Genomic DNA, 18877 nt, shown 5'->3' with positions numbered 1-18877 from the left:
TGATGACCCGAGCCATGAGCATGTTAATGGTACACTGGATCTCCCTGTGGAGCTAGAGGAGCAAACCATGGGAAAGTACAACTGGGCAACCACACCCACCACCTTTAAACCTGACAGCCCAGATTTAGCCAAACATTACAAGTCAGCCTCGCCTCAGCCCACATTTCAGATCAAACCGGAGACCCCGGTGGCCCCAAAGAAACACCATGTGATCCAGGAGCTCCCTTTGGACAACACATTCGTGGTTGGTTGTGACACGCTCTCCAAGTGCTCATCTACTAGCTCCGATCCGTACAGTGTCTCAGAGTGCAGCTGTCAGGGGGGATTCAAGACTGCGGGCCAAATCACCACCCGACAGGTAATTCATGACTTCTTTTTTAACACCACCCACACAAGTCCCCACTTACACTGCTCCTGCTGTCACATGGTAGATGATGTAAAAAAGAGAGGGTGGAAGCCTGGAGTCAAGAGATTTTCCCATAGAGACCATGACCATGTCTACATGAATGTCGTTTGTAAAAATTAGCTGTGTCTCTAATACACTGGCAGAGAAAGAGGGAAAACACATTTTTGTCACCAGTAGCATTTCAATGCTTCGCTGAGCTGTTCTTAATTTTCATTTAAAAACATATAATCCACCTTTAGTGCAAATTTATTTTACTATAATACATTTTAGGAGTAATTTCCCATTTGTACACCTGTCATTTTCATGTGGATTAAACAAACCTTTATTTTAGTTATTAGGGCTTTAAAGCCAGAGTCTGCAACCTGCAAGAGCTATTTTAATTATTTCATCCGAAGATAAAATTCACTGAGAGACACTAAACCATTGCTGCAGAAGTATATATATATATACTATATAAGAGGCAAAACTTGTGGTACTGTGTACCACTTGGTATCCTGTTGTACCACGGAGAACAACACAAGACCCAAAAAACAGGTGATGATCAGTTCCACCACAATAGTATTCAGTATTTAATGACACTATTTACAGCCCCCTCTAATCTACTATCGATGTATAGTAGTCTTCTCATTTAGGCACAAGTCATTCCACTGCAGGGAGCAATTGGAAACAGGCTAAAGAGCTGCATGTGGCTCAGGAGCCACAGGTTGCAGACCCCTGGTTTATGCTGATCTACGGGGGTCAAGGACAAGTCGATTTTCAAACCTAAAAAATAAATATGTACAAAATGAAAAGGGCTACGGGGGGAAAGAAAAAACAAAAGACCAAAAGCTAATGCTTCATACGAAGATAAATATTCTCAGTCTCGACCACTTCTCTCCTCATACTATTAACTGGCTGCCATGTTCCAATGAGACTCTGTCGGAAAGACGCTTGTGTGGATGCCAAGGTACAGCTAAGGGCTTACAATTCCCTTTGAGATATGTGCCAAATGTGAAGTGCCCCAATAAATAAAAGCTGGTGAGGGAAATAAATGTAAATCAGAGGTAAGGAGAGGTGGCCTTGCTCAGTGTTGACAGCCAGAGCAGAGAGCTGTGGGGAAGACAGAGTATTGCTCCGGGCAGGGAGGGGCAGGTGTCACAGGGATCAAGGTGATGCAGAGTCTTGAGACCAATATACTTAAACACCAAGGGAGCAGTAGTCCATAAAAAGCCTGCCAGGACGGTGTTACATTTAGCTCATAAATGCTCTACTTTAATGACCCCAATTATTGTTATAAACGACATACGTAGATAAACACTCTTTACATTCTGTGAGTGAGCTCACGAAAGAGCGCGTGGCGACATCACAACAAAAGGTTTGCATCTGTTGTGGTTTACAGTGAGCGCAGATACAGAGGAATATAATAATTGCATCCCCAGTGCATGACAGAGCGTGAACATGTTGCTGTTTGATCTGCTATCACCAGCACAATGGATTTAATCATGGATGACTAGTCAGTGCGCGGAATAGTAATTTATCCAAGCAGTGAAATGTGTTCTGCCATTGTTTTCACTCAGTGTTGAACATGCAGTTGATTTGCTGAGTTTTGCAGTCATTTTTTTTTCCTTCTTTTTATTTTGTTTGTCATCCTGTTTGTCTGTGAAGCAGTTTGTTATTGTTGGCTGGTTGCAGTGGCTTTGATTTGTGTTTCTTTGTTGGTCATAATTATCACAACTGTCATTCATGGGATCCCGGGTCAATTTCATGACATTGCATCAATAATTGATTTTGTTTGATGATGTGGTGTTCGCTTTCGTCCATGACTGGCGTCATGTTGCACGGAGTTTTTTTAGACTGTTGCTTCATGTGTGTCTCCCTGCACTTCTGTGTCACATGTTCAAATTACTCATGTCGTTGTTTCGCACCAGTTTACAGCTGAGATGGTCGAAAACCAATCGTCAAGGATTTTAACCAGCCAGAGGTCTATTCATTAGAGTTGGTCAAACCACAAGCCATCACACTGTCATGTTCAAGGCAAAATATCTGTTTACTCAAAACAACAACAAAAAATACATGATAAAATAAAACAGGATAAGCAGTAAATAATGGATGAATGAATGATAATGGCATTTCCAGTTTTTATGTTAATTTAAATAAATATTCAATTGATAACCATAGTAAACAAAGTCATCGTAGGTTCTCACTCATCCAAGAAAAAAACACATGTACAAAGTAGCGATTAGCGCAACAACCAAGCTATCAGCCAGTCTGTTGCATGGAGATTACACCACATTTACATGAGTTAAACAAACTAATACACAAACAGTGAAAAAAAAAAAAACCCTGATTTTAGGGATTTGGCTCATGGTCCGCAAATAGGACAGCGAGCAGCCATTTGAGAGTCACTACTTTTAAAAGTACTACTAACATTGCCTCCTTGTATAAAACTCTCAGCCATAGGCTAACAGTGTTTTATTTTTGCTCTTTAAGGTTTAAATATTATTTCTCATAAATTTGTACAATGTCCCAGATCTGATTTTCTTGCGTTGTTTTAAAAAAAATTAAACGATTTTTTTTTATTCTAAATTTGAATCTGTCATATATGACCTATTAGAGTGGGTTACCTTTAAATATAAAATATTCGACTCCTTTATTATTAAAAAGAAAACATTTTGTACAGATTTTGTAAATAACGGTTATGTTTCAGAACTAAGAACTGAATCTGTATGCTCTGGAATCCTGCCGTTTCCTATAGACTTATATAATATTCAGTATTTGTTCAAATAAACCGTCCCTGTTGGATCCATCCACCAACCACTTCTTAATTTCAACGCTGAGAGAACATTAAAAAAAGGAAGACTCTGTCCCCTCAGGCGACTGACAAGTGAGGCCTCCCACTTTATACATTAGATTTCCCACTAGTTTTAAGTGTGCTTATTTAAAGCATGTGTCATGGAAAAAAAATAGGACAAAGCTTTCCTTGATGATAGTCGTTGGCTGCAAAGGTTAATTAAATGCACTAAAGGGTTAATCACTTATAATACAGTATGATTAAAATCACTGTAATTAGTTTTCCAAGGAAGTGGAAAAGGGGGGAAAAGGAGAAATCGGCAGCGACTCTTTAAAGATGATCAGTGGTGTCACATTTTATTTCTGGGTAAGTGACATTCTTTGAATCAGGAGGATGTGACAGCAGTTAACCAGCTCTTCTACAGTACTTGATGTGGATGTTTAAAAAAAAAAAAAGAAAAAAGAATATGTGACATCTCTAGCATCTTTGCGCAGATCATCTCAAGCACGGCTGTTAAAATAAAAGCTGTAGCTTTAGCCCGTCAGCCCCTGCTTTTGGATCTCGTCGTAGTTTTACCTAATACGAGGAATCAAAAATCAAAGATCATTGGTAGGCTGCTGTATTTTACTTTTTTTTTTTTTTTTTTCATCCCAGTGCCAGGCAGTGCTTTTGAGCCTCTACAGTGATCTCTCTTTGCCCCACATCCTCCCACATAAGTGAAGCAGCTTGGGAAGAAAAAAAAAAGAAAAATAAAGCAGCCCACAAATGATTTTTTTTTTTTTTTCTTCCCAAGCTGCTTCACTTATGTGGGAGGATGTGGGGCAAAGAGGGATCACTGTAGAGGCTCAAAAGCCCTGCCTGGCACTGGGATGAAAAAAAAAAAAAAATCATTTGTGGGCTGCTTTATTTTTCTTTTTTTTTTTTTTTCATCCCAGTGCCAGGCAGTGCTTTTGAGCCTCTACAGTGATTTCTCTTTGCCCCACATCCCCCCACATAAGTGAAGCAGCTGGGGAAAAAAAAAAAAAAAGCCTGCCAATGGAATAGTAATAGGGAGAGTGCACGAGAGTAGAAGATTATGGCTGAAGGTCACAGAAAATGTTTTGTAGGGACTTTACAGATGTAGCTGTTAAAGAGAGCTTGTAAATTTACTTCCGAGACTACAGTTTTTTTCGCCACCATATGGCTTCATCATACAGCCAGGGCCATGTTTGCAAAAGCAGCCCCTCCTCCCTGCAGACCACCCCCTCAATTTTTTACGCATCTCATCATTTTCTTTTAACCCCCACTCTGTGATATTAGAGGTCAATCTGCCTCCAATGATGAGCTCCTCTGATAGAATGTGTTTTAGTGGAGGAGGATCAAATTAGTATCAGGCTGCGTGAGTGATCCTGGCATCACCATGAATATGCAAGGATTAAAAGAGGCTAATATAAAAGATGCTAGTACGTTGCCGTTGTTTGGCCTCTACCTCTGTGTGTGGAGGGGGGTCGCTGCCTAACAAGGCTAATCTCATGTGACTCAGTGTCAGTGGGGTAAACTGGTGTTAGTCCTGTTTGTTGCATAACACATCATCATATTCACCCCATCCTCTGTATGATTCATTTCATTGAGTTGTTCTTTTTTTTAATTGCATTTTGTCATGTGTTGTATTATCATTCAACAACAGTAGCACTGCCGTTGTGAAGAGGGAAGGATCTGTCCAGAAAGAATAACTGCATCGCTGACATGTTTGGCACGATTTAGTCCTAAAATTAAAAGTAGTGATTGATCACCTGGCTGGTCACGACCGCAATTTCCTGTTTTGCGAGAACAAGACAGAAAGCTCACACGCTCACAAGCTAGAGCTAACTTGTCCTTAGCTTGGAAGTACTTTACAACGAGCCAAGAGAGTTCCCAGCTTGATGTTTGTCAGCGTGCCCAGTTTGAAGAGATCAACAAAAGAACAGCAGTGTATTTTTTTTGTGTTTTTTTTTTCTTTAGACGAAGCATTACTGTCAAGTGGCGTGAGCATTTGTTTAGTTTGGCGTTTTGTAGGTGAGAAGAGGAATCTGTCAGGTGAAAAAGCAGAGATGCTTTTTGTATCAAATATAAGTAGCATTAATGCTCCAGAGATAGCACTCTGCCCCTGCGTTTGTTGGCAGTTAAAAGCCCTTCTTGTTATCTCCCTTTACAAAGTTTGCACTTTATTTAATCTTGTAATTATTGGACATTTTCAGTTTGTTCTTTTTCCTTAAAGTCCCTACAAAAATGAAATTAACTGCAGATAATCATCATTTTATTATGCAGGCCAACTGCACGAGCTCTTAATGGTCAGAAAGCTTGCTGCGCAGGAACACATTTTCATTTAGCGCTTCAGACAACTCACCGAGTACTTTATTTTTTACAGTTTTTGAACTATAGAGAGGCCAGGTGACTGAGTGCAGAAAATTACGATGTTGTGAGAACAAAATTCAGTGCTAAAGAGCTCTTTCATCAACCGAAGGAATTCAGAATCAGCAAACAAACAACAAACAACAAAGATATGGCTTCATATTTTTTTTAGATTTTTTATTATACAGAGAAATAAAACAGATCTTTCAGTTTTGAATAACAAGGGCAAAGTTTGTGCATTTCTGTCATATATTTCGTTTGGGGAGGCATTGGCCTTTATCTCTGCAGCCACCCGTGGTCTTCTGACAATTGTTTGTGCTGACTTATAGCAGAAGCAATGACAGGAGCAGGGATCCTTGGTTTTAAAAGGTTAGCTAGGATTTGTAAATCAAATCAAATGACATTATTAAATCCAAACAGCTTCATCTTATTTTCATGTTCAGACATTTTTTTTTATTATTCCTTTTTCATTTTGGTTTTAAAACATTGCGTCTGTAAATATCACATGTCCCCCTAATGTTAGTTTAATTAGGTCAGATTCTTCTCCTTCCCTCTCTCGGAATAGCAATCATGCCACATTCTGTACATATCAGAGGACCAGGAGCAGGGGTCCAAAACTGAAGAGTGGGTTTAAATTGAACCTAACAGCCTTTCAAGTGGGCAAAAAAACAAAGAGTGCTGCTCTAGTGTGGTGGGAGACAAAAAGCAGAAACCAAATTGGGAGTTGTAATTGGACAGGATTGCATGCTCTGATAAGTACAGGAGAAATGCTGTAGACACTTGTGACACCGCTAGCATTCTTCAAGTACAACTGACAAGAAAATGATTTGATTGCCAGCCATGACTTGAAGAATGTTTTTTTTTTTTTGTTATCTTTTTACTCTCTTCAGAGTTTTTTTTTATTATTATTCAGGTTACAGGGTAGCCTCTCAGTGATAAAGCTACAGCTTAGGCTGCTCAGAGCGCGATGATATTGTAACGACAATCTCCCTATATCTGTCTGTCTCTCTATATTTCAGGAGACGGCACTGAAACCACCACACTATGGCACACTCTGTGGCCCAGGTACAGCTCGCTCCCACAGGATTAAAATCAATCTCTAGCTCCCACTACCCTAAAGAGAGAGAGAGAGAGAGACAGAGAGAGAAAAGACAGAGAGGGCAGTGGGAGGAGAGCGTGCGCTGAGGAGGTGAGACACGTACTTTACTGTCTCTGCAGCCTCAGACCGACCTCTGCATACAATCAAGAGAAACCATGGTCACGTAAAGGGGGGAGAGAAATTGCGGACAAAGTCAGAAACGCTTCACGCTACCTGCCTGAAAACCTGACAAAGATTCTGTTGTGAATGTGTCGGAAGTTTGAAAATGCTTCTAAGGCTAATGCTACTGCTTACCTGGGCCGGGTGAGGAAGATGCTGTTGGCTCTGAACCCCCCCCCCACAAAGCTGCCCTTCTTCAGCACCCCCCCAAACCTGTATATTAGGAGTCGAACACAGTCAGTAGTTCTGTAAAGTATGTCCATATGTATGTATATCTATCACAGAGTTGATGGTGTTTATATTTATTGATTCAATTTCTTTGCCCTGTTTTTCAAGAACTGCCCGACGGCTGTTTTATTTTCTTACTTTCTGACTTTTGTAATGGTTTGACGTTGCTCTTTTTTCCGGGCTTGTTCGTGGAACTAATGACTTGTGATGTATTTATGCTGCGAGGCCTACACGAACGTAGGCTCCTGTGAGTACAGTGTACCTTCCTTTGTCTATTTTCACCTTCTTCTGTCCGACCTGTGCGGCCCTTGAAGCAATGCTAGTGAAGAATGCGGCATTAGTTTGTAGAAACATGCATGGCCCCGGCGACGCGACCACATATGGAATGCCACTGATCGCCGTGCTGTTAATTCACTGGGAGGACTGGTAGGACATCTTTAATACTTTGAGCTGAGCCACAATCACAACAGGCTAACTCCTGGGGTTATAATCAAAAGCTGTCTATGTGGGGCAGATTTGAAGAGCACTAAGCCTAACCTTTTGTGTGTTGCCTTGAAATCCTGTGTTGAAGTCATTTAACCTGTAAGATTCATATTAAAATGACTCCAGATGGTTGGGAAAAGGGGAGGAATAATCCTCTTTAACATGGGCTGGGGAGCTTAAGCAAAAAGAAAAAAAAATACTTTAACAAAACATTTTTATTAGAACATTAGAACACGACACAAAAATGAAAATGTAATCTAGGCTTAAGTTTTAAAAGCGCAATAAATCAATATTTGACCGAGGCTACTTCTTACGTTTTTTGGTCAAAGCATAAATCTGACCTTCCTTTTTTTTGTACTGGTAGAATCATCATAGTTTCCACCACAGTGTGTACCAGTCACTGGCTGGGTGGATAAGCGGCGTTTTTGTCCAAGTGTGATGTGAAAAACTGCAGTTCCTACCATGGGATTAGAGTCACTAAAATGGACATAGCCCGTGTTTGTAACCGGGAATAAACAGCAAACAGAGCTGTTGACTGGATTTTATGTACAGAGCCGTGAAGCGATGACATGTTTTTATTTTCACACTATGTCACGGTTTGACAGGCTATGTCTGTTTTAAAGATTTTAATTTCCCTCAATCTGGCCTCTTTGTGAGACAGATTGCTGTTATTAAAGGAGGTATATAAATGTTATTATGGCATTAAATGTATTCAGTACTGCGTAGGAGCTACAGTATTAAATTTACATAGCATCCTAGCACTGTGTCATGATTAGATTTGCCTGATCTTTGGGGAAAAGAAAATAAAATAAAAAAACAAAAAAAAAACCATCATACCATATATAACAGACAGACAACCTCACTCTTTATTTCCTGTGAATTACAATAATGCACCTTACATCAACTTTGTAATGACTTTGATTTGCCAGTGTGGAGAAACCTGTAAATGTTTTGATTCTGTATGTGTGCGCTTCTGAAATTTATTAAAGTCTTTTTTGCATTGTATTGAATATTTAAATGACTCTTCCTTTTTGTTATTTTTCAGTTGTCAGTGTCAAATCTGCACATGTAGGCTGCACCAGACCGTATACAAACTGCGTTTGTCAGATGTGGACTGCAGGCCGACACGTCAAGGTCACACGTCTAAAAAGCCAGGTTTTTTTTTTCATTTGTTCAGGACAATACTTTGCCTTGAACTGAAAGTAAATGAATGTTCCAAAAAAAGAAAATTCGCAACAGAAGACACAATTATCATGGCTACTGATTGACACCAACTCCATGTCCTGTCAATGAAGCTTCACAGTAGGGTATTATTGGAAAAATCGCGTTGAAAAGTCAAAGGTGTTTTTTTTCTTCCATCGGCCAAACTACAGGGATTTCCTAAAAGTAGTCATTATCACTTTATTCGTTGTGGTTGTAGTGTAACTAAGGGCTCAAAGGTCATGCACATTCAGCAGTAGGTTCCATCCCTGGGCTTTATGGACAGGGGATGACTGCAACTTTTTACAACTTCAAAATATGACATCAGCAGTTTTGTGCAAGAGAAATAGTTTGCAAATTGTGAGGTTGCAGCGTTCAGCACAAAGTAGTCTCCCATAGATCATCCTGTTGGAGGAAACTAAGCCGCTGGTGGTTGGGCCTTTTATGTTCAGCCTTAAGTCCTTATCAATGCAGAAAGTTGCAGACTTCAAATACAAAAGTTCTTTAAGTATTACATAAAACAAGAAGAATTATATTCTGTTTTTGCAAACTGTGAGTGCTGAAATACAGGAGTACAGCTAATACTTCATTGTTGCTGAGATCAGTATATGGAGCAGGCAGTATTAATTATATATATTTTATAAAAACATTTATTTTCTATAAAGTATATAGCCATATGTATGTATATATGTTTATAGTTATAAAAGATATATATATATATATTATATTTGTTTTATGTAGTATATATTCTTTATACATACATATACACACAGCCATATATATACATATATATGTATATATGTATCATATACATATATTTATATAGAGAGGGCGAGAGAACATGTATTTTGTAGAATTCTTGTAAAATAAAAATTAAAAAACATTTTGGTATGTGAAAATTCATACATTTTTCATGGAGAGCACTAACATTTCCAGAAATGGTGTTTGTAGTTGCTGTATCTAGTTGTTTTTAGAAAAAGGAAGTCAGAGGTTAGTGAACTAAACTCAGGTCAAACGCGGCTGCAGCTTTATACATAGTTTTCCTTTTGTGTAGTCAACAAGCAGCATATACCACAGGTCAAACCTGTCTGTACACATGCAGTACGTGTGAATGTGTACTGTAGGTGTAGACACCATTAATTAGCTCATATTACCCAAAGAAAAACTGCCCTTTTGTCCTTAACAGCTGCAGTACATTTGGAGGCACGTGGATAGGAAGAAGATATGAAGACATTTTGAGACATGAATAACTAATTAGGACGAGATAACAGATGAAAAATAAAAAATCATGGAAATTTGGTTGGAAAACACACTTTGAAGTGTGCTAGCATTAAACAGTGCAGCTTTATTTGGAACAGGCTTTTTTAACTCCACGAAAGCTGATAATTATCATTTGATAACAATAACTCCACCATTGTGATGAGAGGAAGGATTCATCTGGAAAGAATAACCGCAGCGCTAACATGTTATTTGGTGTTTGGGTGGATTTGATCCCAAAATACTGACTTGAAAGGCGTGAAAAGTCAAAAGAAAGACAACAACAAAAAATGTTTAATTGCCTATCAAAGTTACTTTATATTTCAAAAACAGAGAAAGAGCTAATCACTTCCCCTGGGGAAAGTGTCCTTGGTGATTTGAGGAAGTGGTACACACTCAACTAGAGCAATCATATACAGTGAGTGCATAAATGTCAGCTTTCTATTAATAGATAAATGCAACAGAACTAAATGCCTCAGTAGAAAACATGGCTGAGGGTGGATGATGAGATAGTTGTATCTCTCAGAGCTTGATAAATTATGGTTTGACTTTGTGTGCGATGCATAATTAGGAAGTGGGATGGTTTTAAATGAGCCATGCGTAAATATTTTTCTTTTTTTTTAAGAATACCTTTAATGAGTCTTAACATTTGCTCACAAAGTTGCAGTCCAGGATCAGTGGTTTTTTTTTTTGTTTGTTTTGATTTGTGATTCAAAGAAAAATATGAAACAAAAAAATCGTGGAAGAAGTTAAAGAGAGATTTATTCAGGAAAAAAAGCTTTGACCTTGTTCGAGAGCCTCTTTTAAAAACTATATTTGTGATGTTTTTTTGGAGCAGCGTTCTGTGTAGAATCGCCGCTTTGCAGTACAGAGAAGTTGCGGCTGCCAGCGACGGCTTGTGATTGTGGTTTACAATCAGTTCCGTGTATTTTTTTTCGTCAATCAAAAAGTCCTTTTCATGTTGTCGCTCAGCTTTTTATTTGCTGACAGTGAGATTTATTATCCACGAGCATTCAGCATCACTCCAACTGAGCAGACCAGGGAGCTGGTTACTAACATTAATAATCTAATAATATGTATGCAGATGGAAAAACCCCCAAGACCCCGACATCATCCAAGAGCTCACAAAGAAACACATGCAGCAATTTATTTTGCTATGGTCGTGATGCCATCCATATGGTTTCCCTTAATTGCATCTTTTTTTTTCTTTTTCTTTTTTCATCTTATCATTCTTAATGCGCCTGGGGCTTTTTTTAAAGAATATTTTTCAGGAAAATCGGTCTGTTTTCCAGTAGTATAAAACCTTTGGATGCACTGCAATTATCAAGCGTACATGTTTATCAGCCCCAAAGGCTGCAATCAATGAAAATCCACATATATATTTTTACCATTCTGAAACTTAAGAAACGTGGACAGGGCCAGTCCAGTGACTCCACAACCTTGGGAATGTAATCAGTGCAATCAATGGCGCCACGTCACTTGATAAATGTAACATAAAACCAGAGGCGATTTTTAAAAAAAACATTTATTTATTCAAGTAAACAGCAAAGCTAAGGATATTCATCATCAGTGGGCAAAAACATTTTATCCTAAATTACATCACTTGGATTTCAGAAGTCACAGTCTCTGCTGAGATAATCATCTGCTGGCAGATGGTATTGAATGACAATTGAAGAAGAGAGATTGTCTGAGCTTCATGATTACTGCAGCCGCTGTCTGTGAACTTCTTAAAAAGCATGTGTATTGAGTAATCTGAGTGTTTCTGTTTTTTTTTTCCTTTCTTCTTCTTCTTGCTCTAAACTCCTATTATATTACTGAGTGAAAGTCAATTTGGATTTCATTCTCAATGTTTTTTTATGAGTTGCAAATTTGTGAATGGCCATGTTGGCAGCCACTGATGCCTTCATAAATGTTTTACCACATCTGTAGACTTTCAAAACAGGGATCCTACTCTGTGGATTGATGCTAAGAAACACAGAGCTCTGTTCTTAAATATAGATATTACAATCACTGGGATTGAAGACATGTACTATTTAGCAGGTCCATGGGGAGGCACAGGTCAATTAGCCGAGCACTGAGCTTGTTCCAGGCTATGATGTGAACTTGTCCTGAAGCTATGCTCACTGTTTACGCCAGGGTTTTTTTATGCATGCACTGTGCAGCAGTGCAGGAAACTAGAAGATGCTGTTATTTTTTTTTTGCACTCCACTCATAGCAACACTCCACACAAATGCTGCCAAATCTCTGCCAAACTGAATAATTCAATCATCCCTCCATAGCCGCGGTGGTCTAGCTACCTTTGTGTGTGCAACAATCAAATCAGTGTGGAAGCCTGCCGAGTGGTTCTTTCTGAGACACTGAGTAGCTCTACAGCCCGGAGATTGTTTTCATTGAAAACAATTCTGTTGATTAAACGAGGTGTGACTGTGGAGCCGGGATGTGAGGAACATCGATTGCTGGTACAATTGTTTGTTCCTTGTTAAAAGTGTGATCTAAAGCAGTAGTCGCTGATGGTGAACAAGAAGCATCTGGTTGGCCCTCGTGCCCATATGAGAATTAGTGCAACTTTGTCTCTCCTACTATATCTGGGGTAGAGAAATACACAGTACTATCTGTGGCACGGTATTATTAATGCAGTAATGACAAGAAAATAATTTGAAACCTAGTTTTTGCTACTTTGTTTGTTGGCGCTCGGTCGTTTGGCTGAATTTTACGAAGATTACAAGACACGCAGGGAAGAGAAACGAGCAATATTGAACTTAGCCAAAGTGTGTGTGTGAGTGTGTGTGTGTGTGTGTCTCCGACCCAGCAGGTCAGCGGTTGTACATCTGCATTCCGCCGACACCTGCTACTAAGACAGAGTGCTGTTTGCATTGAAAACCATCCCTCATTTGACTCTATATCTTAAGCATACAGTGGTAAAACCTGACCCTCAATTTGTCATGCCGCTCTGGGTAATGAAGCACTTTTCAAACCCATCCACATCCCACAGCGGGCCGCTGCACAACGCCGTGTGATGCTGTCAGGTCTCTGTGAAACTGAGGCTCCTATTCTCTCCTATGGTATAGTATGTAACTCGGCTGCAGACCTAATCAAGTTCACTCCTCACTGCACTACATTGTTTGACAACTTGTTACCCATAATTCCCGACAAGAAGTCACAACAACATTGGGCCCTGGAAGTGATGCCGCGACAAGTCGTGTTCGGGGGATATGTTATGACAGTTTGGGCTTGTTGCGTATTTGCCGGTGTAAAGGTGAGTGCACTGACAGGCACCCACTCCAGGCATTTGCAGTAAGAGAGCGACGTCTTTGCTCTCCTTAATCCGGCCAATCTATTTGCAGAATACTCTATTTGCTTTTGTTAAAGCGATTGGAAGACAATAAGACATGCGCTCGCCTTCTTAGAATAGCGGATAATCTGGTCTGAGCAGAGGACTCAGGAGGTATTTAGCTTGTCTTAACATTTGCCCGAGCAGATGGCACTGATGATGGAGCGCCCAAACCACCGTCTCCATCCCAAAAAGAACAGTTGGATCATCATCTACTTTCCTAATTTTGGTTGATTTACTGTCTTCCAGATTAGGGGCTTTTGCAAAGTAAAACTGAAAGAGAGTGCAGGCAGTTTTTCTTCTTCTTCTTTTTACTCTTAAATGACTCTTAATTCCTGATTAGACCAATTTGAAACCCTATAGAATTAACTGGGCACTTGTTCTGGCGGAGTGGACAAACAAATGTCCAGCTCTATGACAACATCACACCAATGACTACTCCATACTTGTGAGTACCTGCCTTGAAGTTGCCAGTTCCTTGATATGGTGATGGACAAATATTATGACCAGGGGCACGTACTCCGTGGTAATCGCGATACTCCAGCGAAGAATTACTTTTCTGTGAGTCATACTGTTACTACGATGCAGAGAGCAGCAGGAGCAGTCTTTTTTATTTAGAGTGCGAGAAAAATGAAACATAAGTGGTTTATTTGCAGTAGAGTGTATGCTCTATAAATCAAACCCGCAGTGTTTTGTTTCACTGACCAAAGCAAGGAAATACATCTGATTATAAGCAGATGTGGATCGTGACGGAATGTAAACCATTAAGTCATTTATATTGGTTCTCTAAGTCCACTCCGCTGACCTTAGACCTCTGGCAAACCTCTCAGCTCGGACTTGGACACCTGCAACAACAGCATTTGAATAATGAGATCAGGCCGTCCACTAATTAGGGTTTTCCACGGCATAAGCGGGATGATTGTGAAATGCAATGCATGCGTAGCGAGGCTTTACTTTCCAACGAGGCTTGTGATGTTTCCCATCTTTCCCCGTGCATCTGTGTGTTCCTGTAACAAGAGATCGTACATGGCTGTCAGCCTCAATCTAGGCCAGAATCACCAAAGACAAGCAGAGGCCCCTGAATGCATCGTGCTTGTAACATGCAGAGAGTGAAAGTTAATCCTCACATACACAATAACATATTTATTTCCTCTGTGTGCTCCACGTCATCCAATAAGCAGACGAAGGGAAGCTTTCAAAGTGAATGATGGAAAAACAAACCTCTGAATCAAGCATTTAAGGGAAAAAATATCTGATTACAGTAAAAGCCATTTGGACCATATACACAGTGGAGGGAAAAAAATGGGCTGAGGAAATAAATAGTTTTTCAAGTATTTCCCTTGTGCATTTACGCAGACAGGGTCATTTAGAATACACTGGCGGTATTTAGAAAACTGAAATTGATTTTCTTAAATACTGTCATTAAATTACCTCGTATAGCCACATATATTAAATAAAATTTGAAGGAAGCTGGTGTGGTGCAGTGGTAGGATCCGGCCCGCTGTTCTAGAAGTTTGAATCCACCTCGTCACTAAATCTTCCACTGGTGGAGAGGGTTCAATCAGGAGAACATCTGGCGTAGTATGCACTAATGTCATGATAACCTCTGCTAACAGAACAATGAAAAATTATTCTTATTCAAAAATGCTGAAAATATTATCCTAACCAACTATTGATGATTAAGCTATCATACTCACTCACTGCCCCAAACCCTCCCTATCATTTTTTAGTCTTGTGAGAAAAATCTAAGTTGAGTTTTTTTCTTCTTCTTCTTCTTTTTACCTTGTTCTGCACTGTGTGAATCTCTTTGAACTTTGTGATAATTACTTCTCCCTGAATTTTGTTCTGCACTGTGTGAATCCCTTTGAACTTTGTGATAATTACTTCTCCTGCTCGTTTTTGACACCTTTTAATAACTTTTTATAATCCCCGTCTCCTCATCAATCAGCCTTTTCCTTCTAAACCTGGTTCTTTTTTGTTGCTACGATCTTTTAATACCTCATATTGATGTTTTGTGATAACAGCTGTTGAAGAGTTAAATATCTGATGTTGGCAATATACAGTTACAAAATGTAAGAAACTGTATTCAGTAAAAAAAAAAAACAAACAAACAAAAAAAAACCGAGCTATTACCTTGGCTAGGAGGAGTTCATTTTGATTAATTTACTGCAAAAAAGGGGGAAACATACATTTACTCACACCTTGCTCATTTCTCCAATTTCTGGCGTACTGGCTAAAACGATGCACACACTCCAGCTCAGTAGGTGGCAGTACTGCCTTTAAACTTTGTTCATAGCCATGATGCATTGAACAGAAAACAAGATGGCATTTTTTTTTTAGTTTTTTTTGGCAGCTTTAGAGCAGGATTGGAGAACACTGCCACCACAGGGTAAAAGATGTTGCTGTGAACATGTGAACATGAGCTAAGCTAACCTTAGCTAAAACAGTACTGGTACAGGAAAACACTAGCTAATCCCCAATGGGCCAGATGAAGGGACTCTGAGCAACAACAACAACAAAAAAGACTTTAAATGTAGATTATAATAACTTTACTGAAACTCTGCTTAGTTTGTCAAATTCTTCTATCTAGAAGAATCTGATTTTGTCGCACCACTAGTTCAAACTTTCCTCAGCAGCAACACTCTGATATATTAGTGCTTCAAGTACGTTATTTTCAGTATCATTCCTCATCATTTGTTGCTCTGCTTCTCCACACCAGCATGCGTGTGGATTGTGCCTGAAATCTAGATGCCTATCTGTGAAAGGAACTCAGAGACCCATTAGCAGGGAATAACAAACGGTCGACCACAAAGAGCTAATGCTGGAGCGTGACTCACATCTTTACTTGTGTTCGGACACTGTTGGCTCTCTGTGCCCAAACCACAACATTTAGTTGTGCAGCAACAAAAGCAACAGCGGGTCTGTGAGCCTGTGACTAATCACCAACCTGATCACTTTTTTTGTCAGGTGCATCTCTGCTTGTTTATAAAGTATTGACCTAAATACATTTTTCTTTATTATACAGCAGACATTAATGTAAAATGTGGTGTTCTAAATTGTCTGGGGCTGCAAAGGAGAAATATAATGTAAGTTATTCTGGTGGTTTTCTCAGAAAAGGTGTGTGACGTGCTGCTGACATTAAGAATTGATAGGCATGTAGCCTCCAAAAAAAAAAAGCATAAAAGAGGGCAGCAACCGCTGTTGGAGATTAGTCAGGCAGATTATTACGTGTTCTTCTGTGGCACGGGGCTGTGTTGCCTGCCTGGTCACACAGTCACAATTAAGTGTTATGGCTTTGCAACACACTGTGCCATGGTGTCGCGCTAAATTGGAGCTTTTCAAACACCTCTGAAGTTCCAGTCTGAGAGGAGGGGCGAAGGACAGGAAAGAACGATAGATATAATAAAAGAAAGAGAAAAAATGAGTAAAACGAAAGAAAAAAGTAAGAATAAAAAGGAGAAAGAACATACAAAAGAAAGGAAAGAAAGATGGATGGAAGGAAGGAATAAATAACAAAGCAGAAAGAAAGAAAGAAAGAAAACCAAAGGGAAAGGAAAAGTAAAATAGAGAACGACAGACCCCTTCGTTTGCAATTGTCACTGGAGAATATTGTTTTCTCCGGCGTCATACAAATAAAATAAAATAACATCACATCACAATTTACCTGCTTCTCTATTTCTTTTCTTATTACTTTTTTATTCTATGTATGGAGCATGTGAACAGACAACGATACTTTATTATCTTCTCTCTCTGTTAGTTCATCTCTGCCTCTGTTTCCAGGCAGTTGCCATCTGCTTCCAGCAAAAGTGAAACGCAGAGCTTCTGGGTTTATTGCATGTGTATTACAGACATATTTCTCTATTTTCTGCTGCAGTCTCTCTCTCTCTCTCTCTCTCTTTCTCTTTCTCTCTTTCTCTCTCTTTCTCTCTCTCTCTCTCTCCTTGTGATGGAGCACACATATGTTGGAGCCCAAAGGTAATGGACAACACTTCAGTGAATTGTGCCGACCTTATGGTATTGTGTGGATGATTGTGTTATGCTCCCTCAGATAATGACTGTGCCCTACTTTGACTTTGAGGCAGTGACCTGAAATAAGGCACACCAGTGAAATCCGAGTCTGGATGAACCTGGAAGTGATTAAGGTCACCCAGACACCACATTTGTTTGACCCCCCGCGCCCCCCCAGTGACTCACATCGACCAATGCATCTAAATCCTCTGGGAGTCTTTTGTGGGACTTCACCTCGATGCAAACCTAGGCCATTGATAACGCGTTTGAGGAAAGTGTCAGGATGATTAAATGCAGTTTGTGATTTTTTTTGGACCTTATTGTCCTGGGAGGTGCAGAAAAACACCATCCCCGTTTATGGTACATCAATTATTTCTGTTCGATTTATGTTGACCAGTCAAAGCTTGGTGCCACAAAACGCCATGGTAGATTCCTTCTGATGTTGACCAGTCACCACAAAACGCCATGGTAGATTCCTTCTGAGATACCAGTGTTGGGTGGGAATCATGGGTTGTTTTTACGAACTTTCTGTTCAGCTGGCTGTGTAAACCAAACTCATTTCCCACAGAGCTGTGCCAGTACTGGCATGTACAAAATGATAGGACAATAGTAAAAAAATGTACAAATGTTGTTTTGGGGACGACCCTCGTGTGTGTTGAACTGTTGAGGTAGAAAGTTGGCTTGAACCGCACTTGTGTCCTTGGATCCATTGATGTTGACAGGCAGGCTGGTTTCTGCAAAACTCCACAGTAATGCAGTATGAAAGTGGTATGTCAGGGTGTTATGACGATTAAATAGTAATGCACAAGCTGATTCTTTGAGAATATGCAAATGCGCTGCTTTTATACAATATGTAAAGTTAAAGCTCAAGTGACTGATGCTGAGCACATCGGAAAGGACGAGGTGAACACTGGATTTGTCTCAATTTCAGCTCCTAGAATGATACATTATTTAACATAGTGAGTGAGTAGGCAGAGTTTCCCAGTGCAGCCTTCATTGACATCAGGCGTACTCTACATGCCTGAATGCTTGGAGGGAATCAGGGATAACATGAGATCATGTCTGCCTCTGGAGGGTGGGATTCAGTGAGTGGAGAGCTGCCTTGTTTTTGTGCCTTGCTATTCAGCTGGGGATCAGTACACAGCTCCTCGCTGCAGCTCAGATAAAAATTACTCCTCGTCTTGCATGCATGTAAATCAGAGTGGAGATATATAGTAAAACAGGCAACAGTGCCTTTTATTTATTTAGTTTCCATCAGAGAGCCCCTCGGAGACCCTCTATTTTTAGACACAACAAAGGGATTGCCAGAGGTGTCCATTCTTCCTGGTTAAGTTACAGAGTTTTATCTGCTCGTCAATGTGGGACTCGCTCGTCTAAGGGCTGAGACACATACTGGGATGAAACGAAGGACGGTGTCTCCCTCCAGACAAAGTCAGTGAAGCCTCTGAGGGACTCTGTGTTCACAGATGTTCATCATGAATGGGAAATATTACTGATCACATCTACAGAGAGGACTTTCAATCATGTATAGTAAAAAAAAAAAAAAATCCAATGACCACATGGCAA

The 18877-nt window shown here is 39.8% G+C and overlaps 1 protein-coding gene across 2 annotated transcripts in view; it reads left to right on the top strand.

The window, feature by feature from the left end:
• pcdh11 (protocadherin 11) overlaps positions 1-18877 on the top strand; it is a 131852-nt gene that overhangs the window by 12512 nt on the left and 100463 nt on the right. The window contains exons 3-4 of one of the 2 annotated variants that reach the window (XM_025062960.1): positions 1-358; positions 6566-8343. The exon at positions 1-358 is cut by the window's left edge and continues 2156 nt beyond it. In XM_025062960.1, coding sequence (XP_024918728.1) covers positions 1-358; positions 6566-6649 — 442 coding nt within the window. In that variant the 3' untranslated portion in view covers positions 6650-8343. Of the gene's footprint in view, positions 359-6565; positions 8344-18877 lie in introns of those variants that run through there. The other variant, XM_025062961.1, reaches the window with a different exon arrangement.

Source organism: Cynoglossus semilaevis, chromosome 15, assembly GCF_000523025.1.
Source record: "Cynoglossus semilaevis isolate Cse_v1.0 chromosome 15, Cse_v1.0, whole genome shotgun sequence".
Taxonomy (NCBI): domain Eukaryota; kingdom Metazoa; phylum Chordata; class Actinopteri; order Pleuronectiformes; family Cynoglossidae; genus Cynoglossus; species Cynoglossus semilaevis.
This window is presented reverse-complemented; position numbering and strand designations above follow the sequence as displayed.